Below are 24,327 nucleotides of genomic sequence, written 5' to 3'. Positions count from 1 at the left end.
GCGCCATGGCGCAGCCCCGGGGCTCGGGCCGGCTGCTCGCGCTGCTCGCGGCTCTCAGCACCGCGCTGCCGCCCGCAGGTACCGGCGAAGGGGCGCTGGATCTCCCCTCATCCTAACGCTGCGCGGGAGCGCCTGCCAGGGCCCGGGCTGCGGCCAGCGCTGCCCCGCCGCGCACAGCCCGCTGGCAAGGGGCGGGGGAGCTGGGAGAAGGGGCTGTAGGAGGGGCGGAGGTGGCAGGAGGAGGTGGGTGGCAGCTGTGGCCATGGGCCCACGCCCTGGGGAGCGGCTGGAGCTGGAGGCGGAGCCGGAGCCACAGCCACAGTGGCCACCTGCTCCCCACCCAGCCTTACTTCTGAGATGAGGGGCTCCCCCATGTTACGGGTGGGGGGGCTTTGTCTTAGACTCATGTAAATACGCTCCTAAGGGACCTGTGGGAGAAGGTCTCCAGTGGACCCCCCGGGGTCCATCCTGGGCCGAGGGCTGGTGGTGATTAGGATTAGGTGTAGAATGATTCTCGAGCAAGTTTGCGAACCACACAAGCTGGGCGCAGAGGGTGGACGCGTAACTCAAAAGGATTTTGCCAGATTGGCCTGTTCTGCGGCCTGTGGGCTGAGGCGCTGACCTGCCATCTAAACAGCTGTGAATTCAAGTCTGAGGCCCCAGCTGTGCTGTTGTTACTGTGTCATCAGTTAGTACTTCCTAAGCAGTGGAAACAAGAGAAAGCCAGGAGAGCAGCCCAACATTCAGATTGTCCTGATTGTATCTTGTAATATTTAAAAAAGCTCATCAGTTTCTTTACTAAGAGGAAAGCTGTGTAGACTAAATAGAATAAGATCCCAATTAGAAATATATACTTCTGTGTATAAGTAAAGTCTTTTAAAGTCTTTCTTCAGCTTCCATAAAAAACCCATAGCCATTTACATGCTAAAGATCAATTTTATATATTCACTCTCACTAGAAACCTTCACTTCAATCTGTGCAAAACAAACCAATGCCAGTGCCGTGGAATAACCTAAGTGTTCCTTTGGGGAGAAAATCCCAGCTGAACTATTTTTAAGCAATTCTATTTGTACCTATTAGGTACCTAGACATGTGCCCAATGCCTCCGGACATCAAACAATCTGCAGTTAAAGCACTCCTGCTGTCATTTTGAAGTGTGGGATGCTGACTATATGAAATGCTGCAGGCACTTTAATTAGAGTGGTTCCCAAGAGCTGCTCTAATTAAAGCCCCTTCACCCCAACCCTGGCGGATGTATAAGGACAGCCATTGAGACTAAATAAACTTGTAAATGGGAAATACTGTGCCAACTATTCTCCCAGATGAAGTCCTCAGGGTGGTTATGGGTAAGAATGAATGCTATAACTCCTCCTTGCCTCAGAAATCGGGCCTCAGGACTTCTGGTTTAGTATGGAAATGTCTTGAGTTTTCTTCACAGAAGCAAGGTTGGGAACTATTGGGGAGAGGAAGAGCTCATGTAAATCAACTCCCTATCCCTCTGAGCAACCTTTGCCTATCCTGATCTTTCCCCGTTTCTGGGGGTGAACTCGACAGCTGTCTGCTGCTGGGTGGCAGACAGAGCCAGGACTTCTGTGTTTTAAAATATTTGGAAAATGTGTCCCTCTATTTCTCCACCTCATTATTTACCTGGGTAGATGGTTCAGTTTCAGGCCTGTCAGATGCAATTGTTGCACTAAAAAAGACAGCCCTTTTAAAGTTTCTCTACGTTATGGTAGGGGAGTAGGGAAGAAATAGAACCCAACCCACCATCATACATATCAGGGGGCTATACTTAATCAGTGCTAACCCAATATCAGTTCCTCAGTCTCACCTCCTAGTTAGTTAAATTCCGGAGATCACCCCTAGGCTTCTTTGGTCTGTGCAAGTCCTGCTAGTGCATAAAGCACACTAATGAAGTGATATGATCTCTGTTACGTTTCATAATTTGTCCCTGCCTCAACATGTGCTGTTTTGTAGCATCTCTCCATTGGATGAAATCTGATCCAAGGATTATTAATGGCCCTGACCTGAAGGAGTTTAAAATCAATCAGACCATAAAATAAAGTACATGTAGTAAGAAAACAGATGGCTGGAAAATGAATGAATCTTGCTGACAGATTCACAGGTGTTTGGAGCTCGAAGTAAAACATACCTTCTTTAAAGGACCTTTTGCAGGATGTATTTCTTACATATTTTTCTTTTTTGAAGGAACCATTACAGTGAGCATGAAGACTAAGCCTGTGATTGCATCACTGAATGACAATACCTCAATAGCATGCCAAATCCATGGGTATGATACACCAGTACTGGATATCTCTACAATGGGAGTCACTTGGTCTCGGAAGACTTCTAACACAGACGAAGAAGAGACGCTGTTGCAGTTTCTTGCTGGAAAGTCTACTTCTTATAGATTAGGAACCAGTATATCTATGGGTGAGCTTATAAGGGGAAATGCTTCACTTTTTCTACCAAAAGTACAATTTAAGGAAGCAGGAACATACAAATGCAAAGTAACTGTTACACCTTCTGCAGCTGAAGACACAGGTGTTTTGGAGGTAGTTGGTAAGTAATTTTTAGTTTTTCTATTGTTTTAGGCTCCAGGGATCCATAAGGTAAAAAAGATGGCTATATCAGAAGCATCTTGGAGGGATCAGAACTGTATGATCATCTTAGGACAACTAAGGAAATGGGGGAAAGTCGTGATGCCAATCCTGGTGGTGGGGATGCAGTGTAGATGTCTTGGACTCCGTGTTTCCCTATTTATGACCACCTTTCATTTCACAGCTAGAAAAAGATGCAGCTCCTTTTCCACTGCAACAGCTTGACAGTTCTATCTATTTGAGCATTTCCCTTTCAAGCAGAAATATAACTTTAAACCAGGGGTGTCAAACTAATTTCATCCTGTAGGCTGGATACAGACAACAGGGCACTTTTTGAGCCAGAAGACTCACCTCTAGTGGCAGGGCCAGGGTGAATGGTGGCAGGGCCAGTGGCCGTAGGCTCTGACAGCTGCCATTCCCCCTGCTTCCAGAGAATTGCATCCCCAACAGGGATCCCAAACCATGAACTAGGTGGCAGGGCATGTCACAGAAGTGTTGTGCTGGCCCTGCTGACACAGCACCCCTGGCAAGCCATGGGGGTTAACACTGCCAACTGTTCACCACGTTGCTGAATTTCTGGATCTGGGGGCTGGATCTGGAGGTGTGTTTTAAGAACCCTGAGAAGGCCTGTGGGCCAGCCAGCTTGACACCCCTGATGTAAACAATCTGTTTGTCATTAAGCTTTTGACCAGGAAGGGCTTTTAGCGTTTAATTCTTATGGTTGATACTTGTATTAATTCCACAAATATTTATTTACAGTGAACAGTCTAACAAAACCATTGGGATCCTAATGATAATGCATGCTATTTATAGTCCAAATGTTATTGCCTACTGTATTCATGTCTGTGAGAAAAATTCTAACATAAAACCCTCTCACTGCTCTAATGAAGATTAAGCATTGCAGGTATCTGAGATTTCTGTAACGCCTGTGTACAAAAATAAAACTACTGACATGTCAGAGAACTCATGACGATGATTACAATCTAATTCTTATCCCCCTGCAGCTCAGCCAGCTGTCAGCCTGTTTCCAGAAGAAGTCACAATTGAAAGTGACAAAGAGAAGACCCTGTCATGTGAAGTAAAAAATTTCTATCCAAGTTCACTTAACATTAGGTGGGTTAAGGTTTCAAAGAATCATCAGGATGGTGGTGTAACAGGAGAAGATATCTGCACAGGAACTTCTGTGGAAAACGAAAATGGCACGTTTAATGTCATCAGCAAATTAAGGCTTCAGCCATCTTTGCAAGATAGTGGAAATGTCTATAGGTGTATAGTGAGTCACAAATCATTGCGAAACAATTTACTTCTCAATGCCACCTTGACTGTGATAGGTAAGCATTTCTGCAGCATCCTTTTCTCTTTCCTGTCAAAATGTTACCGGCTCCAGAACACTGCAGCTAGACCCATTTTCTAGGAAGTTGAATCATGTCAACCTTATGTTATCCCCAGGGTGCAGCAATAATAGGTGTCCTTTGAGAGAGACAAACAGGGGAGCTGACCATGCAGTGGCACTCAGAAGTGGCACGTCCAGATGAGCGTGCGTGTGTAGGGGTGCATGTTTGCTGTAGCACAAATAGTAGCAGCACATGTTTGTGCCACTGCTTTGTGCCCTAGGGCATGCTCCGGCATGCAGCAAGTTGTCCCCAGCGGGGAAGAGGATATTAAGGCCAGAAACTGTGCTGGCCTTAGCAACTTTACCTGGGATCCTGGGGGCCTCCTAAGGTAGCAGCGGTGTTGATCTGTCTGCATGGAGGCTTTCCGGCAGCCAGAACATGGCTCTGGACAGCCAGGCTCTGTTTCTGGTGGTGCATGCTGCTGCTGAATGTACTGTCCTGTTTTTTTTTTGCAGCAGGTTTTTTTGACACCAGGATCTCCCAGTGTCAAATTTTGGTGCTGTGCTGCAAATGAGCAGTGTGGGGAACAGGTGCACATGTACCGTGTGTGGTTTGCAGCACCTCAAACTGCTTTGAGGCACCACAAACTGCACATGCATGCTCGCCTGGATGTGCTCATGGGGTTGACTTGACTTGACTTGACTTGCCTATCAGGAGAGGAAAGAAAGCAGAGACACTTGAGAGCCAATTCTGTAAAGTGAAAGGGTCAATGTGACATCAGTGCTGTTTGGGAGGCTCCATGTTTTTGTGGCAGTGGAACAAACAACATTTTGGACCCTCAGGGAGATTATTGAGTTGATTCAGAGGTGTCTTTCAAGAAAGGGTACTTTTACTCTTATACATTTTTATTGTTTTCATTCTTTGGACTGTTGCTAATATGCATATTTTAAGTGAGCATCCTTAATAGTCTCTCTGGTGAAGGCGTTTTGTAATTGTGATTGTGATTTGATGCAACACAATGCGGCTGGCAAACAGTAGCAGGTCCAGGATTGGGAACAGCCACCACTTTGGCCTCTCCTGCTGGCAGTTATTCTCTGATTCTTTTAGAAATATGAAAGCCAGAAATAATTTTGATTCTACTTAAACTTATCACATTTCAGATACTGTATTTACTCAAATATAAGACAACCCCCCAATAATTAGATTCTAGACATGGAAAATTATAAATTTGTTATAATATTCCACATCTAGATCTAGTTATCGGAGGGTCATCTTAAATTCATCTCTCCCACGACTGCCACAGAGAAGGTAGTGGCAGGAAAAGCAGCAGTTGAGGCGCAGGTAGCCTGCCCCACAGCCCTTGTCCACTCCTGCCACTTGTCTCCCTCTGGTGCCTGCCCCATCCTCCCCCCTGCTTATCTTTGCAGCTGCTCTGGCTCTGTCTCCCTCAGGAGCATGGAGCAGCCTTTGCTCTGTGCTCCACTTCCCCCATGCTCCACACATCTCTCCATTCATTTCCCTCACTCTGCACATCCTTTCACCCCTGCTTCCTCAGCGCCCTTTCCCTGTACTCCCCCCAATACTGATCGCATGTCCCTTCCATGTGCTTCCCCCCCGCCCCCGGCCTGCCTCGCACATCCCCTTCTTTGGACTTCCCTTTATGCTCTCATTTCCCTTCCCCTGCACTCCCCCTCTGCAATGTATGTCCCTTTCTCCATGCTTCCCTCTGCACTGCAAACCCCCTTTCCCCTTATTCCCCCCTGCACCATGCACTCCTTTTCTCCCATGCTCCTCCCTGCGCTATGTACCTGCTTGCCCCACTCTCCCCTTGCCCCATGGACTACTTGCTACATGAGCTACTGTGGCCCTGTCCTGAGCCACAGCAGCTGCTTGCTTGACCTGTACTAAAATCTAAATAACTAGTTATCCATTTACATTGAAGATTTAGTCCAATAAGTTCCTTGTCTGACACAAGGAAGCAGGCAAAACATAATCATAATGTTCTTTAATTTTTTTCATTCACAGCCCCCAAGTCAGATGTGGCCACTTTAGCTGGAACCTGTGTTGGAACCATACTAGTTTGCATCTTCATTATTGCAGTGGTACCTTTCATATACAAAAAGTATTTTAAAAAAAGTAAGTAATTTTCAAGCTGCACCTCATTACCAATTCATAAAAAAATGTTTTGTGAACATTTAGATTTCAAGCTTAAATCTCAGTGAGAAGCTAATAGAAAATATTGCATCAGGATGCTCTTTGCTCACCTAGCAATTGTATTAAGGCTAGCCAGGTTATCCAAAATTAGAACCCTTGTTCCTCTACTTACCCAAAACCCCAGTTTCCCCAAATGCTTCAGATGTTCCCAAAGCCCTTTAAGGAAAAAGAGAGGCAGAGTGATTTCTGTGCTTGTCCTGAACATTTAAATAAGCTAGAATGTGGTAACACGGAAGAGTGGTAATTTTGAGTAATAAAGTGTGCTGAATTCATATATCATCACAAAAAGATTTACTCTTAAAAGTTGCCTTTTATTGGTTAGGTGATTAAAGAGTATCATTCTAAATTACCCCACCCAAACACATCACCACTAGTAAATGGTAAAACTTAAACTCAATGTAATGAACTGTTTTTATTACTAACATCATTAAAATACTGAAACATATATCAAAGGAAGAGCTGTGGTCAAAAAAGAACTCTTGACTAATCTTTCACATACAAGATTAATATAGAAAACTGAAAATAGCTAAACTCTATAGTCAGGTATATTTCAATGATTGTAGTAAGAAAAACAATTGAAGGAACACAATTGTAAGGCAATGAAATTGCACAGTTCAGCAATAAAAGAATAAAGACAGTACACTAAAAATGTTCACTTTGATAATTGCACTGCTGTGACTGACGTCTGGATATAGAAAACAAGCAGTTTACTTTTTTCATTCTTGAGTTACTGTATTGAGCTACTTACGAACATTTATGTTTTTCCTTACAGTTCCACCAAACATAACAGCGTTCACAGGGAATGTGGAAATGAAACATTTGGAAGACTCTGTTTTGTACTGCCAGATTTCTGGCTTTCGTCCAAAACGTATAATGCTAGATTTTTTCCTTAAAAGACATCAGCAAGAAAAAGAAAAAATTTACTCCTGGACAAGCATACAACAGGACACTAAACAAAGCAGTGAAGGAACTGCTCTCTTGCAGAAGTTCAGAGATTTTCAGTTTCAGTTCAATTTGCAGTCACATGATAACGGCACTTCTGAAGTTTCATGCACCATTTATGTATGTCCAAATGTTCATAAGCATGACCAGGCAGAGCTTTCACTAGAAATTAGTCATGAGGCCCTTCAGAGGGGACCCACTATAAAAACGACATTACTGAAGGTCAGAGGTAAGCAAACCACTTTGCAGCACATGAAGGGGAGGGAAGCAAGATAGAGATGCACCTTATACAGTAAGGGCATGTCTACATGTGATGCAGCATCACTGTAGTGACATGCTATGGCAACGTAGCGACCACAGTGAACTTTGTAACACACTCCCTTGTATTGATCTGGGGTAGTGAACACTGAAGTCAAAGGAGGCTTTGTCATTGATTTCAGTAGGTGCAGAGACATGCAACTAATTTGTAAATACCTCTCTTTTCCTGTCCCAGGTAGGCTATAATTCAGCCCTTATTATAAAACTAGCCAATTGCCCATTAAGAATGACCGGGGCGGGGAGAACAGAGGTCCATTTCCAGCCACTGTATTTTGGGTCTGGCCCTGCTCCCCAAGTCCAGGCTCATTCCCTCCCTCCCCCGCCACTTCTGGTCCAGGCTTGTTCCCCCAACCCCTGCACTCTGGGTCCTCCAGCCTGTGTCCACCTGCCTCCCCTCCCCGCTCCCCTACCTCCCTCTCAGCTGTTGGCAGGGCATGGCAGTGGTGGTGGTGGCAGCAGTGGTAGTGGCATGTAGTCGCTGTACCCCCCTCCCTCCCACGCTGGCTTTTGTCCTGGCCCGGTGGCAGCGGCAGTGCGTTCCCCACCATCATGGCAGGCGAGGACAGAGTCCTGTATCGAGCCCCACCCCTGCTGCTTATCCTGTCAGAAGAGGGGGTGAACAGGCCCACTCCCCCCACCCTCACCCCCAGTGCTTTGGGGCCGATCCTGATCCCCCCTCTCCCCCTTCCAGGGCTGTTGTTGGGGTGTGGCAGCAGCGGGGTGCCACCACCTTGCCTCTCCTCCCCCTCCCTTCTTCCACTCCTGCTCCCCTCCCCTGCCAGCTTTGTCAGGGCCTGGCGGCTCTGCATCCTCCACGTCTGGCCCCACCCCCACTTCTCATCTGGTTGTGGGGGCGGGGAACGGGCCAGTTCACTCCCACTCTGTCTGCTCCCTCCCACTCACCCCACTATGTCCCGTGTCCCTGGCCTGGAGGTGCTCTGCCGCGCTGTCTCTTGTCCAAACGCTCTTAGAGAAGTCCGATTAGTTGTTTCAGTCAGCCAGTCAGAGTGCAAATAAAGCGTTATAGACAGACAGATAGACAGATGAAGGCTTTTATGATATTAGAATAATATAACTTTCAATGTGGTGTATTTGTGTATGCGTGTCATATTTTGTACTATTTGATGCCCTTTAACCATAAGAACTAGTAGCAATAGTGTAAAGCAGGTATAGTAGAGGTGGGTTTCTAGTTTAGCTTTGTCAATGCATCTCAGTACTGGCTGGTAACACCCCTGCTAACCCTAGCCTTTGTTTTCCTTGAGTAAAGTGTATTTAAAGATGGTACAAGAGAGATAACTCAACCTAGAGGTGCCAGAAAAAATATTCTATATAGGAGTCATGGAAAGGTTGTGTCAATGTCAGAACATTTGATAACATTAAGGATATTCTGGTGCATGTTTTCATATTTTCTTAAATTAGATTGTATAACATTAGATGGAAACTCCTAAGTATTTGACCAGACATTTAATAATACAGGAATTTTTAAATGTAGATTTGCTATTTTAATTTTTTCTTACGATTAAAGCAGTCCTTTTAACTGAAATATGAAGATTTACATCTGTCACCTCTTCGCAGAATCCAGTGTCTTCTCTGTCTTGCTCTGAGATTCCAAAGATGTTTTCTACTGTGTTACTGAAGACAGTAGAATTAGTTCTGGAACAACTTGTATTACCTTTAAATTAATAAGTACTTCCCCTACACTAGTGCCATGGAGTCAGAAATACAAGCTTCTTTATAGGATAATTAATTTTTGTCTGTCCATACAATTTAGAATGTTTGGTCCAGAATGCAGACGATGCCTAGTCTTGGTTTCATAAACTGAGCAACCGTGTAGCAGAAAGGAATATGAGGTGCAGCTCAAGAGGCACTGCATCAGTCAAGAAAATTTCTGCTCCAACTTACGAGTAGCAGTATGCAGTGCTTTTTATTTCAGAAAAATGTGAAATTAAAAATATTTCAAAAGTATAGTGCAAAACACACACCTGATAGTTTCCAGATCTCTACGAACTTGGGTCAGAGAGCCTCTTATATGAGGCTCAGCATACACAATTCCCATTGATGGGAGCTGATGGTGTTCAGTACCTGAAAGGAAATGCTCAGTAGTTTTAGAATTGGGTCATGTATTGTCCATCATATTTTCAAAGCTGATTTTGATTATTTTCCTTTCTAGCTGAGCCAGATTTGGATCCAGTGCTGTGTTCTACTGATGAGCTAAAACTTCACGAGCCTCTGACTCTGACCTGCAGAATTCATTCTTTTTTTCCTGAAACAATTGAATTACAGTGGTATAAAGATGAACAAGCATTGGAAGAATCTGTCACTAGTGAAAGGACTAAGAGATCAGATGGGTTTTTTTGGTGTACCACTATTTTAACATTTGTCCCTAAAGCTGAGGATGTTGGAAAGAGATTCACATGCAAAGCAAAACATAGGCACTCACACCTGTATAAAGAATCGTCCTGGCAGCTGGAAAATCTGGGTAAGTTAAAGTACCAAAGCATTATTTAATTTCTGTTCACAGAAATTAATTTGACTAACCATCTTCACCAAAACAAATGTGCTGCTTCTAAGAGATACAATCCTCCTTCGCCTCCTCTGGGTCATGTGATAATACTCAGGTGTTTCTCACTAAAATGCCACCTGTGCAGAGAACCAACACAACGCATAGAAATAATGACATCATATTTTGAAGAGTTAAATAGTGCACAGGTCTCATATTTGTGAAGTTCTGGTTATGCCTGAATTTTACCTGAATGTCATGTCCACGGTAAAAGAAAAGGTTAACTTATTAGAAATATAGAATCATTGAAAATTAGATTTGGAAAGGCTCTCAGGAGGTCATCTAATCCAACCCCCTACTCAAAGCAGGACCATCCCCAACTATATCATTCCAGCCAGGGCTTAGTCAAGCTGGGGCTTAAAGACCTTGAAGGATGGAGATTCCACCACCTCTCTAGGTAACCTGTTCCAGTGCTTCAGCACCCTCCTAGTGAGAAAGTTTTTTTCCTAATATCCAACCTAAACTTCCCTTGCTTCAACTTAAGACCATTGCTCCTTGTTCTGTCATGTACCTGACACCCATTAAGCTCCAGAGCAGGCAAGACCATTGTAGTTCTAAAAAACAGGGTTTATATCAACTAGTTCTGTGTTAAAAATACAAGTTGTCTTGTCCACACTGCAGTTTAACGCAGGGGCATGCAAAATGCGCATGTGGCCCTCCAGGCCATTCTATCTGGCCTGCAGGGCCCCTGAAAAATTTAGAAAATTAATATTTATCTGCCCCTGGCTGCCTGTCATGTGGCTCTCAATGTCTTGTCAAAACTCAGTAAGCGGCCCTCTGCCTGAAATAATTGCCCGCCCCTGTGTGTTGTTTTCTCTTGAAGGCAAGGCTCATGTGACCTGTCGCTGAGTAAGAGTCTTAGATCTGTTATCTTTCCAACATGCTAAACTCCTTCCTGAGGATGTTCGTCAAAACCCTGCACTTTGTTCAAGTTAGCATAATACCAGATTTATAACTGAAATTGTGCATGTGTAGGTACCCGTGCAGCTTGGTATTTATAAATTGACATACAGAGATACAGCCTGTTAAAGTCTCCAAACAAGTTTTCTGGGAAATTGTTTTGAACATATCAGAATAAAAGCACCAGAGAATGGGACAGACTTTCCTGAAGGTAACATCTTCCGTCTCTGACAGAAAAGTTGCTCTTCCTTGAAGAGTTATTTTATTTTGAATCTCAGCTGGGGTGCATTTTTATTCTTGTTTTCAGACTTGTTTTAAACCCTTCCCTCTGTCCAATCACTGTGCTCTCTTCTATGGAAAAGTCCACTGTGAATTCATAAATCAGTGGAAGCCTCATGGAAAGTGTACACTTTGGTTCTGTATCTTTCAACTCCCTAATCATTTTATATTGTTTCTTTTGTCCTATTTTATTTGCAGTACTTAATCCACAAGTTTCAGAAATTGAATGTGATCCCACTATTCCTGAAGTTGGGAACTCTGTCACGCTATCCTGTAACATAACTAATTACTACCCAGCAGAGTGTCAGGTGCACTGGATAAGAAACTTTGAAGAAATTGGCAATGCTGCATTTAAAATGGAGGACATCCAGCAGAATACAGCACCAAACCTCCATCATAAAGCAAGTCGTATCACAATTATGCCTCAGCCAGAGGACCATGCAGTCACATACTATATTGATGTTACCCATTTCAGCAGAACTATAAGAAAAGCTTATCCTCTCATGTTAAAAGGTGACTAACTAGCTCTTTTTTGGGCAAGTTATTTATGTGCTCTCCTTTGATCTAATTTACACTGTACAAGAGGTCACTGACCTAGAGTAGACATTGATACATTTTGGATCAGATTAACTCTCATGTGGACATCAGACCATTAGTTATGTTAGGGAAATACTAGGAAAAGCAGCAGTTCCCCAAGCTTTTCCAAATAATAGCTCAATTCTCCCAACCCCAGAGACCCTAGCCTCACACATTTAAGGGAAGGATATCTTATGTGCAGAGAGTAAATGTCACTAGGCAACTGTGTCAGGATGCTACTGCACAGTAATGCCAGTTATTGCTCACTCATTTAGTACCTGGTTATGCACTGTACAGTCAGTGTCTTGTGTAGATGCAGTTACTAAAGCCAGAATTAATCTGGGAATTTCAAAGCTTCCCAGGGGATTTAGAAACCAAATTTCTCATGAGTTTTAACAGGAATATGGCATCCAAGTCCCTTACATGGACTTGAAAAATCTCAGCCTTACGTTTCAAGCTTCTGAACAACAAGAAAGAATCAACATCTCTTAGAAGTTATATTCCCTGCCAATGCCTTTTTAAAGAATAAGCATATGAAGTATCTCTCTATACTTTATTAAAAAAAGGTAAAGGAGTTATTCCTGAGAAAAGCAGAGAGCTGAATAATCAGTAAGATAGTGTAGATGCTTATATGGGAAGCTGGGAATTTAGCTGTCTTGTAATGCATTAGATCCACCAAAAGAAGAGTCTGTTTCATGTTTAGTAAATCTTTGGTAATGCTAATCCATAGTTTTCAGTCTTTCAGAATCATTAGCTAAGCAACAATAAGGTCTGTTTGATTAATTTTTACATCCTCCTCTGCATGTCTCCAATATTGATACATATTATAGCATATCTATATTTTATTTTTTCCTTGATGAACATATTTCTTTACTTTTCAACCTTCTGTAGGTTTTCCAAAGGTTACAGGTCCTGTTTTTCATCCAAATGATGTGAAATATGGAGAGCCAGTCTCTATAACCTATGAAGTGATGGATTTCTATCCCAAAGATATTCAGGTCCAGTGGTTAAAGGAAGAGGATGAAATCAGGAGTGGTTCATTCATGGAGGACCTAAAGCAGGACTCGAAAGGTTGTTTCCACACATCTTGTAAACTTGACCTAACTCCCACTGCTTTGGATTATGGCAAAAAGATTGTCTTCAGAGTGAAGCATGAGACTCTGACACGGTCCATTACAAAATACAGGTTCCTAAAACTCCCAGGTATGTATATGAAATCATTGGATCCTTTCACTTTAGTGCATGATAGAATAATATGGGATAGACCATAAGGAAAAATATATTTGTGGGTAATGGACAGTCCAGATGCACTAAATTCTCTCTCCCTATGACAGGAAGTCACCCCACGAGAGGGCAGAAAATGTTTCTGCTCTCATTTCCCCACTTCCTCCTTCCCCCTCCTTCCAAGTACAGGTTTAGGTGTTATAGCAGCTCAACAGTGGAGGCAGCTTAAGAGATCTTGCCTACATCCCACTTCTAGCTACTTTTTGATATACCACTAGTGCATACAACACTTCAGGCAGACATCTCCATTTGGAAACTTTTTTGCCTCTGGAACGCCCTGTGTGGATTGTGACCAACAAAAACTAAGATAAATCCTGACTGAATGTAGCTGGGGGTGGGGGGGAGGTTATGATATTATATTTATTTATCTAGAAATTCTGAATTCCAAATGGGAGAAGAATCTGAGGTGCTTTTATGTTAAACTTGTTAAGAGGAAAGACTATCTTTTTCAGGCCTTATCTATATTAAAGAACAAAACAAAGCAAAGACACAAACAAAAAACAACACCCCCCCCAAAGAATGTTCCCCTCTCATGAAATGTTTGGGTTTCACCATTTCAGCAGCCTGTTAGTGTTTTTATCAGATATATTATGTTTAATTTGGCCACATGACCCCCAAACTCTGTTTTCCTGAGGCATCATTTCTAAGAAGAACATTTTCACTGGGTCCATCTACATGTGCACTTTACTGTAGGGAAGACTAATTAGCTCCACAGTAAAGTGTCACTGTCCACACGTGCACCAGAACTGCAATACAGTAAATTAACTAACTCTGTCATCAGATAGTATTATCTCCATCAGTCCTATTTTACAATTGAGTTCTTGTGTGCCAAAATGCACATATGCATGGTGACAGAGGATGGCTGGGGCACAATGTTGCTGAAATGCAGGGGCAGCCTACTGCCTAGCCCCGAACTTTAGCACCCTCAGGCCTCAGCCAACCTCTCCATTGCCTGATGCCACCAACTAGAGCCTGGGGCCGATGCCCCAGACCCTCTTTCAGCCTGGGAGTTGCTCTCCCTCCCCGGTTCACAGTGGTGCATATAAATGCCCCCACTGGCACATCGAGACATTTCCTGTGGAGCTGCCTAATTAGCTCTGCAGTAAAGTCTCAATGTCTACACATGTGGCCCTATTAGGCCACAGGAAACTAATTAACTCTGCCACAGGTTTGTGCTTGTAAATACACCTGATCCCCCAGCCTGTCGAGCTGGGTCAGAGCAGCTTCAGCCTAGTAGGCTGACCATCAGGGCCCCTGCCAGCTGAAGCTGCTGCAGCTCAGTTCAACGTGCTGTAGTCTTGGGAGCACATGATGACATGGTACCCAGGAGCAAAAAACTCCAGCACGATAAGCACTGGAGTTTATTGCTTGGTATTAATTTAACGTGCAGATGCACCCTCTGGGCAGCTCTACGCATGCTATTAATTCACTTTATGCTTCCTAGGGGCATCTACTTATGCAAATGCTGCTGCATGGGTTTACTCCAGAGTAATGTACTCTGGAGTAAATCTATCCTGGGCAGGCATTTGGAAACAGATTTGCTGCTCTTGGTAGCAGTTTGATTCTGCCCCCTGTGGCCCTGCAGTGGCCCTCTGCAGCAGCCAGCAGGAGCCGTAGGCTCCCACTGGGTGGTAGCCCAGGGAATGGCAGAGAGCACAGGGCCAGGAGGCAGCCATCTACTGGTTGGTGCTGTGAGATTTCTTCCTGCCCCCAGAAGCTGCCTGCTGCTGGGGTGGGTTCTGGTGGTGGAGCCTGGGTGGGGACAGTGTCCCCCTGCCCCAGTAGCAGGGAGCTCCTGGCCTCTGCTCTCCAATCAGGGGAAGGGGGTTTGGAAGGAGCTGCAGGGGAGGGGCAGGTCCCAGCCCCCTACCCCAAGATTATGGTGGGGCAGCTAGCAGTGAGATGCCCCAGCTGGGTGGGGAATCCCCACCCAGCTGAGGGCTCACTGCTAGCTGTCCCACCAGCAGCTCAGAGCAGGGGGCTGGGACCTGCCCCTTCCAAGCCCCATACCTCGATTGGCCAATAGGGGCACAAGGCTGAGAAAAAGTTGCAGGGCTGGGACTTGTCTAAGAAAGGCTGGGACATTTCCCAGCCAGCCCCAGGCTGCACAGGGAAGTCTGCATGTGCAGTTGGCTGGGTATTGCCCAAAATGGGACAGTCCCTTGTCAGCTCCACGCTGCACATGCAGTCTTCCCTGTGCAGCCCAGGGCTGGCTGGGAACTGTCCCAGTCTAGGGCAGGTCCAAGCCAGCTCCAGGTTGGCTGGAGAACTCTCTTCATACAGAGAGCTCCTTGCTCCAGCTCTGCAATCATGATCACAGAACAAAAGCTGGGATATTGCTCCCCGCCCCCAGGAGCTGCCTGCTGCCAGGGCAGGCTCAGCCACCAGAGCCCAGGTGGGGAAAACGTCCCCCTGTCCTGGCAGCAGGGAGCTCCCAAGCCCCGCTTTGCTCCCTGCCCCTACTCAGTGATAGTGATTGCAGTCTCCTGCCCCCTGCTGCCTGGTCAGTGGGAAGCAAGTTTGTCCCACCTCCAGGGTATCTGCCTCCCAGCCCTGTGCCCTGATTGGTAGGTGCTGGGGCTAGTAAACAGTCCCCTGCCTTGGGTAGGTGCCTACTTCTCTGTGCCCCATTTTCATCAGTAGATCAGAGTGGGGGCTGGGACACTGTCCCCCTTCCTGGGCTGCTGGCTGCTCCCCAGCCTCCGTTCCAATCTGCTGATCAAATCAGAGACTGGGAAGCAGGCAGTTGCCTGGGGCTGGGGACTGTGTCCCATCCCCCTACTGCCTGGGCTGACTAGGAGCAATTTGCTCCCAGTCAGCAGTCTACATGTGTGCTATTGTGCAGTAGTTGCTACACAGTAAATCTACCACCTGTATCTATAGATAATAGCCAACTGCACAGTAGACTAATTTACTGCACAATAAATCCTGTGTATGCACAGATGGTGATGCTTTACTGCGCAGTAGATTACTTCAGGATGAAAATGGGTGCTGGTCTGAGATTTGTTCAGTCACAATCATCAGTGTGCTAACAAAGAATTTAGTAGTACATTGCATTATAGGGCCTTACTTCTGCCACCAGGGAGAAATAACCTGTTGGCACAACTCTCTTTAATACAGGATTGAATCCCCCTGCTTATCTCAGTACTTTAAACCTAGGGGTTCTCAACCCTTGGCCCCTAGGCCAAATCTGTCCTCCAGTGCCCCATCATCCTACCCACAGGCCATGGCCCTGCATGCTAGGTTGGGTGTGCAGGGCAGTGCAGGGCCCAATCTTAGTGCTTAGGGCTGAGTGGAGGCAGCACAAGGTCCCAGGGCCTGCACAGAGGTAGTGGAGGGTCTCAGGGCCCAATCCTGGCACACAACCTGATCGCAGCACACAGGGGCCAGCTGGGGCAGCGTGGGGCCTGAGATGGGCATATGGGCCTGATCTGGTACACAGGATCTGATCCAGTCTGTGGGCCAGCACCACACCATTTATCTGGCTCACAGGGCCACAGGACTGAGTGTCACTGCTGTAAAATGTGCAATATATTGCAGTTGACTTATACAGGATCAAGGCCAGGTGCCCAATGACACAGGAAAAAAAAGTGTCAGAGGCATAATTATCATGGTCTGCATACTGCTTGACAGCTGTGGCAGAGGTTGAGCTGGTTGGGGCAATGATAGTGGCTGGGACAGAAGTGGTGGCAGTTGCTATTTGTATGTCGCGTCCCCCTTTATTCACTACTGGCTTCAATGCTTCTCCTTTGGTTCAATTTTTCCTCTCCCTGATAATCACACTAATATATTTCACCAGGAGTATCTTATTTCAGTCTTCCTAATGGAAAATTTGCCCTTCTGTTTAGCAAGGTCTCCTACTGTTTCTGAAATAAGAGCAACTCCTGCCCAACCAAACATCGATGAGACTGTCTATCTTGAAGCTTGTATATCTGATTTTGCACCCAAGGATATCAAAGTTACATGGTATAAAGACTGGATGAAGTTACAGGAAGACAGTGCCCTAAATCCTCAAATTGCAAGAAATGGTTTATGTTTCTATGTGAGCAAACTACGATTTTCTCCAAAAGCATCTGACAATAAAACTTCTCTAAGATGTGAGGTTACTCATCTAGCAACTCATTGCTGTATAGAGAAATACTTTGAATTGAAACTCAGAGGTAAGTCAAGTTCTTTAAGAGCCAATTTAAGTGCAAATAGTGCCTTACTTCCTGAGCCCACTGATTTCCACTACACAATGCACAGAAAGTACCAGCAACTGGCCTAAATAAAAATGAATTGCTACAAAATATATGCTTTTTAGCAAAGATTTTGCTTTCCTATTGATACCTTATCTACCCCTATGATAAGCATATGCTTATTATGACAAGGTACTTTAACCACAGAGCGTTAGGGGTGAGAAAAAGGCTGTGTACTTAACTTAGAACATGGGCACTGACTTCAGATAACGAACAATCAATCCTCCTTAAGGATACTAGTTGTCAGTGAACACATCTACACGAGCAATTAATGTGCAGCAATAAACTACAGAGTTTATTGCTCTGTAGTTTGTTGGTGCTGTGAAGCTCGCAGGCATGTGGCTTAGACTTGTGCCTGGACCACAACACACTGAGCTGGGTCATAGCAGCTTTGGTTGCCAGGAAGCCCTCGGGGGCAACCTGCCAACCTGGGGGTGCTCCAACTGGGCTCAACATGCTGCAGAGGGGCTGGCTGGGGCACAAGGGGGCTTCAGTGTGGGATTAGCCAGCAGGTAGTTCTTCGTGCCCCAGGCAGTCAGCTCAGCATCTAAATGTGTGCTACTGCACACACGCACAAAAAACCCCCACTCTGCAGTATTTACAAGTCCTACCCTGCTGCAGAGTGTATTAGCTTCCTGTGCTCTAATAGAGGAACATGTATAGACACTGTGGTGTTTACTGCACAATTAATTAGTCAACTGCACAGTAAATGTCTCATGTAGACAGAGCTGTCCCTTGGGTAGGGCAAATTGGGGCAACTGCCCAGGGTCCTGCAGAGCTGTTGCAGCCCCTCCTGCAGGGTCCTCCTGGAGCTGGTGGCTCAGCCCCGTGCAGCAGATGAAGCATCCAGCCACTTGATGCCACTCCCCGCCCCCACGCGCTGCCAGCGTCACGTCCACTGAAGAGTGGCTCGTCGGGGCACACAGGATCTGCTTGGCCCCATGCGCCAAATGTCATTGCTACGGCACTGCCTGCGCAGGGGTCCCACAGCCCTGTGCAGTGTTAAAGGGGCCCCACACAGGCTGATTTGCCCCAGACCCTGCACCTGCCTAGGGTCGGCTCTGCATGTAGATGCTCCCAGTATTATTCAAATTAGCAGCCCTGAAAACTGACTCACTTCCCACATTTGCAAGGTTGCTAATAAGTGTCCCAGAAGTAGCTATTAGAAACTTTGAAAATGGCGGGAGGTAGTGACTTCAGGGCTGCCAGTTCCACAGCATGGACAGTGCTGTGTACTTAAGAAGCATTGTCTACAGTCCTGTTGATGCTGTAGTATTAGGAGCCCTGAGACCGAGTCAGTCCCATTGTTTTTGAGGCTTCTGAAAACAGCCTGTTGCCAGCTGTTTCCTCTTTACTGTTTTCTGGTGCAGTTGCTTTGAGTACAATTTAGGTTATAAAATAGTCGGACTGAAAGATGCTATGGATTTAAGTGGCTTATGCACTTAACCAGTAATAGATGTTAATAACAGATAATAGGCAACAAATTGGGACAGGCATTGTGTTATACAGTTAAGCAAACAATGCACATATCCAGTGTACATATAAATGGGAGTACACTGTATAAATCAACAGAATATATTTTCCTAATTTACAGGTTTTTCAACCAGTACTGGAGATCTGTCCACTCTGACTACAAATCAAAATCACAAAGGATCATTAACAAGTAAGTACAGAAATAATACTAAGTGTTAATAATGTCCAGATTAGTTCCAGAGCCCCATACTAACAACAGTGGTCTAGAACAGGGGTAACCAGCTTGGGTGTCACAAGTGGCAGCCTCTGTGTAGTATACAGGAGACAGGAGAGGAGTGGTTGCACAGTTCCCGCTAGGGCAGGAAGCAGAAAGCAGAGCAGCAAATCAGGCAGGGAGCACAGGGCTAGGAACAGAAAGCTGAGCAGCAGATTGAGCAGGATAAGGGACCAGAGGGACACCTGGGGGTGGATACAGGGGTAATTTGTGGCAAGCCCGCCCAAAAAATCTGGCCCTCACTGGTCTAGAGCACTGTTTTAACTTTCTAAGGCACAGTGGAAGGAAAGACTTTTGTGGGGCATGACAGGAGGCAACACTGTATGTGTGGCAACATCTCTTTCCCCACAACAGGCCCTGTGATCTATGTGTAGGGAGGGAGTGGGGCAGGTCCGATGTATACACGTTTCATCATCTAGACTGCATGTAAAGAATCAGGACAAACATTTGATACCATCATGACAAATAGCCCTTTTGGCTATAGAAATCCCTCAAAGATGGCAATAAACAGTTCTGGGGTCCATGATGGGCAGGGCAGTTGACAGGGCCTGCAGAGACCAGAGAAGAACTCTGAACACAAAGAGCTTCCGTATGGATGGTCTTGGCTTCCGATGTACCCACCAGAACTCAACAAGGGGAGCCTGGGCACTTTTGGCCAACACCATTTTGTCTTTTGTTTATTTAAGTGCCTTTGAAAAGTATCAGTGATATGTAAAGAAGAAGAAATAGAATTGTTACAAATTTACAAACCCTACCAATAGAACACAATCTAATTAGTGAGTGTGGCCGATTAATTAATAGGATTTATTACCAAAAGCTTCATTTATGATCCCGTTATCTGTCAATTCTGTTTTAAACCAGACCATAGATACTCTAGTCTGGAAAGAGCTCCTACCCTGAAAATACAGTGCCTTGCCAACAACCCAAAGGCTGGTGAGAATGTAACACTTCAATGTTTTATATATGGAATAAGTACAGACAACACTTACGTTTCGTGGTATAAGGGAAGATATCCTATTGAAGGAGAAATAGAGAACACAGACTATGAGGATAAGCCTGGTTTTACTTCTTCTGTAAATTTTAAAACTAAAGGAGATGAGAAAGAATGCAAGATTAGGTGTGAGGTTGTTACTGAAGAAGATGAAACTTTTGAAGAAACCTACACTTTAAAACTTGGATGACCTTCATTCAGTGAAGATGAATTATCGCCGTCTTTAGACTACTTCTGTTATTTCTTTCTTAAACTGTCTTCTGAAATTAAAACTTCAAAGAGTTTTCACATATCACCATGCCATTTATCAGGAGAACAAGACCTTGAAGAGAAGACAGGCTGGCCCAAGTCTGCTCAGAACCCAAATCCTTCCACAAGTTTAAAATCCCTACTTTAAATGTTTGTTGCGGTTTCCCCCTCTCCCCCCACTGAGAATACTTAGGTTTGATTTCTTTGCTAGAAACTGTAATGATCCTGCAATATAAAGACCACCATAGATGAACAGACTTATAAATAAGGATTCATATAGCTTTATAACTTTCTCAATGGAGAAATTAAGTTTTTTTTTATAAAATTGTGTATCTTTGAGAACTGGGAGGGCATAGTCTGGGAATGAATTTGAAGGAAACCATCTGACTATAACTAAAGGGCATCTGCTTTTACGTTCAGATCTGCATATAGAGTATCCAGCCATGCATTTATGACATCTTATTGATTTCTATGCCCATTTATAACACAGGTAAGCAAACCTGGGAATCAGAATAGCTTTATTTGGAGTTACAAAGACACCAACATCTGAAAACCAGTTCATGAGTGTTTTCAGATTTACAAAACCCTTTGAACAGCCTATCTGAATTGCAGTCTTTTTTAAAACCAGAATTCTAAATGATGTTACATACTTCTCATTCCTTAATATTCTTTTACACAACAAATTGGCATCACATTATGATGCCACTTTGTAACCTGAAACAAAGTGATGATTATTACTGGAATCTGTCTTAAAGTGTGCAAAATACAAGATCCTATGTGATGACGAAAATATTCTAGCAACCTAATTTTCCTCTTACAATGATTCAGGATGCCATTAACAATGGCAAGTTTCTTAAAAAAAAACAAAAAACAAGCTACAGAAAATGGAATAAACCTGAATTTTTTTTTTCCTCTCTTCAAAGCTTGTAGGTACACTGAAAGCAGCAGCAGCACAAAGGTGTCAAACATATAACCTGTGGGCCAGATCCAACCCACAGAGCTGCTCTGTCCAGTCTGCCAGATTACTAGTGTGGCTGGGGGAGTTGCTCAACACAGAACCCAGGGTACCTGGGCCCCAGTGACAGGAGCATACGTGAGGGCTGACAGCTGTGGTTGCCCTCTAGCCACTTTGTCCACACTGTCACAGCCCTACCTTTCAGGCTGCTGGCCCCTATCAAATGCCCCATGCTGGAGCTGAAGGTGGAGGTGCTGCTGTGATATAGAGCATGCAGTGGTGACAGCTTTGGCTCTGACATGGGGCATGTGGCAGGGACTGGAGCAGCTACTGCATGTCCCAGGTCAGAGCTGGAGCTGCTGCCATCATGACATGCCCCTCTGGATCTCCTGGTCTATAAAAGAAACATCCAATAATTTAAGCAGAGGTAACTTTAAGACACCCTGCATACTAAGCATCAAAATGGAAAAAATAATAAATTAAAATATTTTATACTTTAGCAGGTCTTGTAAAATGATCTCAACTAAAAATAGGAGAAAGGTTTTCTGCACATGCACTTTGGTGCATGGCAAGTTGCCCTGGGTGGAGTTGGGGAGGGTAGAGCCAGCACCTGGGCCCTAGAAGTCTTACCTGTGGTCCTGGGGGCCTCCCTGGGCTCCTGCAGTGGTGATCCAGGTACATGGAGCCTGACCAGCAGGTGAAGCGTGGCTCTGGCTGGCCAGGCTCTGGTTTTGCGTGGTGTGTGCTGCCACCATGTGCACCACCCTGCTTTTTTTCTAGCTGTGACAGCCAGAACTAAATAAATTAATAAGCAATAAATATGAGCTTCTTAGAGGCATTTGAAATTTTTGTCTAATATAAAGCTTGTATTTTTGTAACCCACAAATGTAACTTGTAACTGTCTGTGGAACTGACTAGGCCTCAAAGACAAAGCTATAGCTGTAAAATTAGCTGACCTAATGGTTTTGTCTTGAATCCAGTCTTTATCATCATTAAGGCTTTTAAGTACTGAGCAACTGCCTGGCCTACCCAGCACATTCCAAGAAAGCACATCTCAAAACAGCATAGTCAGAGAGTTCTAAAAGAGTTGAATTTAAGCAGAGTAATGTTAATTTCAAACCTGAAGATGCTGCATTATGATTTGCTTATTGGATAAACCCAAATTTGAGTAGTAAACCTTTAATAATAATTTTTAACACCTTTTAATCCCACAGAGTAATAGCTATAAAGCAAGATTATGAGTGGCTCTAAAGCCAACAAGTTAGCATAAGACTAAGTATAAAAAGTGAGTGTGTCAGGTAACCAGCAGGAAAGAGGGAACAAAATGGTCACTGCTGTTCCACTCCTGGACCACGGACTCCCTGTAAGAGTGAGAATCAGATCCCGATCAAGAAACCTTCCCCCGTAATCCCTCCAACAGTGTCAGTCGAGGACACCTAACTTCCCTGAAGTCACTTGGCATGCACCTGGCATTGAGAGACTATCAATAAGTTGCCAACCCATGTCTGTTTTTCTGTTATTTTAAACAGCCAATGGCTGATATCCTCACAGTGCCCAGCCGACCTGTGACAGATTGATCTATTTATCTGCTGTCATTATTTACTATTAGCTCTTTAATATTGCATTATCTGCTTATTGCATTTATCTTTCTGTTAACTGTTGTGTGTGTGTAATAAATTTGCCATTTGGGTCCAAAGTCCAAAAACCAAATGGCATGGTATCAGAGGTCGGGAAGAAATCTGAGGTCAAACCAAAGTCCAGACACCAAGTTGGAAGGTTAATGGGGAATCAGAGCACCAAAGGAGTTACCAGGATGGAGCTGCCTAAGGATTGAGACCAATGAGTTGTGCAGCAGGTCTCAGGTGCTAGAGGAGTTCTTAAAACTAGACCCAGTCCCAATCAGAAGGAAAGGGCTAAGCTTTCCCTTCTTGCTGCATCAAGTGCAACTAGGTTAGCTACACAAGGCAGAAGCTTTACAAGTTACTGCCTGGTGAATCGCACATACTAGGCTCAGCCAAGCTCCCACCTGCACAGCTGGGGTCCAACCCCTGGAACAGCTTTTGGGGGCATAAACATACAAAAAAAAAATACAGATTATTTATTCGTATCCGAGGCCATGCTTTCCTGCCCCCTCAAAGGCACAGGTGGTACACCCAGTGGCAGTACTGTATGCTCCTCTGTGGGTGCATCTACATGATGTTTACTGCACAGTTGACTAATTAAACTACATAGCAAAGAACTCAGTGTCTACATGTTTGCCAATGTTGCAGAAATCGCGGTTCGTTTCTCGGGAGGCGAAGAACTCTCAGACACACTATTAGCAACACAAAAGGTATATTTGCAAATAGGGTCAGAGCGAAGACAAAAGACCACACTCTGCCCTCAGAGAAACCTCTCAGCTGGCTTTTATCCTCTCTCTCCTGAGCACGTGTGCAGAAGCAGGAACTCTTACAACTCATTTCCGGTTCATACAAACATATATGTAAATACGTCACTTCATACGTCCCATGTGCATTATAATTAACTACTTAAGTATGCGGGGCGGATAGGCTTATATGCATTAGCTAATTACGCATGCTTAGAAAAGCTCTCCAGGTTACCAAAAGTTCAGACCCCCCTTTCTCTCAAGGACACAGCCAATTAAATCATAGCCTTTGTAGTTTACAAGAGTAGAGGCAGAGGAGTTTGAAGGTATGTGTGATTTAGTGTTACAAAGAGATAGTAAATTAGCGAGATGTCCTTGGTGGTGTTTCTGCTTATCAGGTACGAGATACAAACTGTGTAGCTTTAACAACACTCTATTCATTATGCATTTCTAATAATATTTCTATTTTAATAATATTTCTAACACCAATATTAGGGTGCACAAAATAAAAAAAACTCTGCAGCAAGGGTAGCATTTGTTTTGATTTACAAGTACTACCCCCACTGCAGAGTCTTTACATGCAGCCGGGGCAGAGCTGTGGTCCACTGCCTGTATGCCCTGCCAGGGCAGCAGATTACAGCTAGACTGTGCTGTCACCACCACAAGATCTGAGCCCCAGAGCAACTGCTTGCCCAACCGCATGGCCTGCCAGTGCTGCTTGGGGTAGCCATGGAAACACTTGCCCTGCAGTCATAGCACCCTGCTGCTCCTGGGG

The 24,327-nt window shown here is 44.7% G+C and overlaps 1 protein-coding gene across 1 annotated transcript; it reads left to right on the top strand.

Annotated features, from left to right (window-relative positions):
* Positions 1-23,409, top strand: NCR3LG1 (natural killer cell cytotoxicity receptor 3 ligand 1). The gene is made up of 11 exons (XM_090032577.1): positions 1-78; positions 2,209-2,562; positions 3,605-3,931; positions 5,960-6,070; positions 6,921-7,319; positions 9,579-9,887; positions 11,346-11,660; positions 12,615-12,926; positions 16,856-17,167; positions 18,840-18,908; positions 19,854-23,409. Exons 1-11 carry the CDS (start codon positions 6-8, stop codon positions 20,171-20,173), a joined length of 2,901 nt encoding a protein of 966 aa, XP_089888703.1. The 5' UTR covers positions 1-5; the 3' UTR covers positions 20,174-23,409.
* Positions 23,410-24,327: the final 918 nt, after the last annotated feature.

Source organism: Crocodylus siamensis, chromosome 2 (assembly GCF_052110815.1).
Source record: "Crocodylus siamensis isolate JL-2025a chromosome 2, ASM5211081v1, whole genome shotgun sequence".
Taxonomy (NCBI): Eukaryota; Metazoa; Chordata; order Crocodylia; family Crocodylidae; genus Crocodylus; species Crocodylus siamensis.
This window is presented reverse-complemented; position numbering and strand designations above follow the sequence as displayed.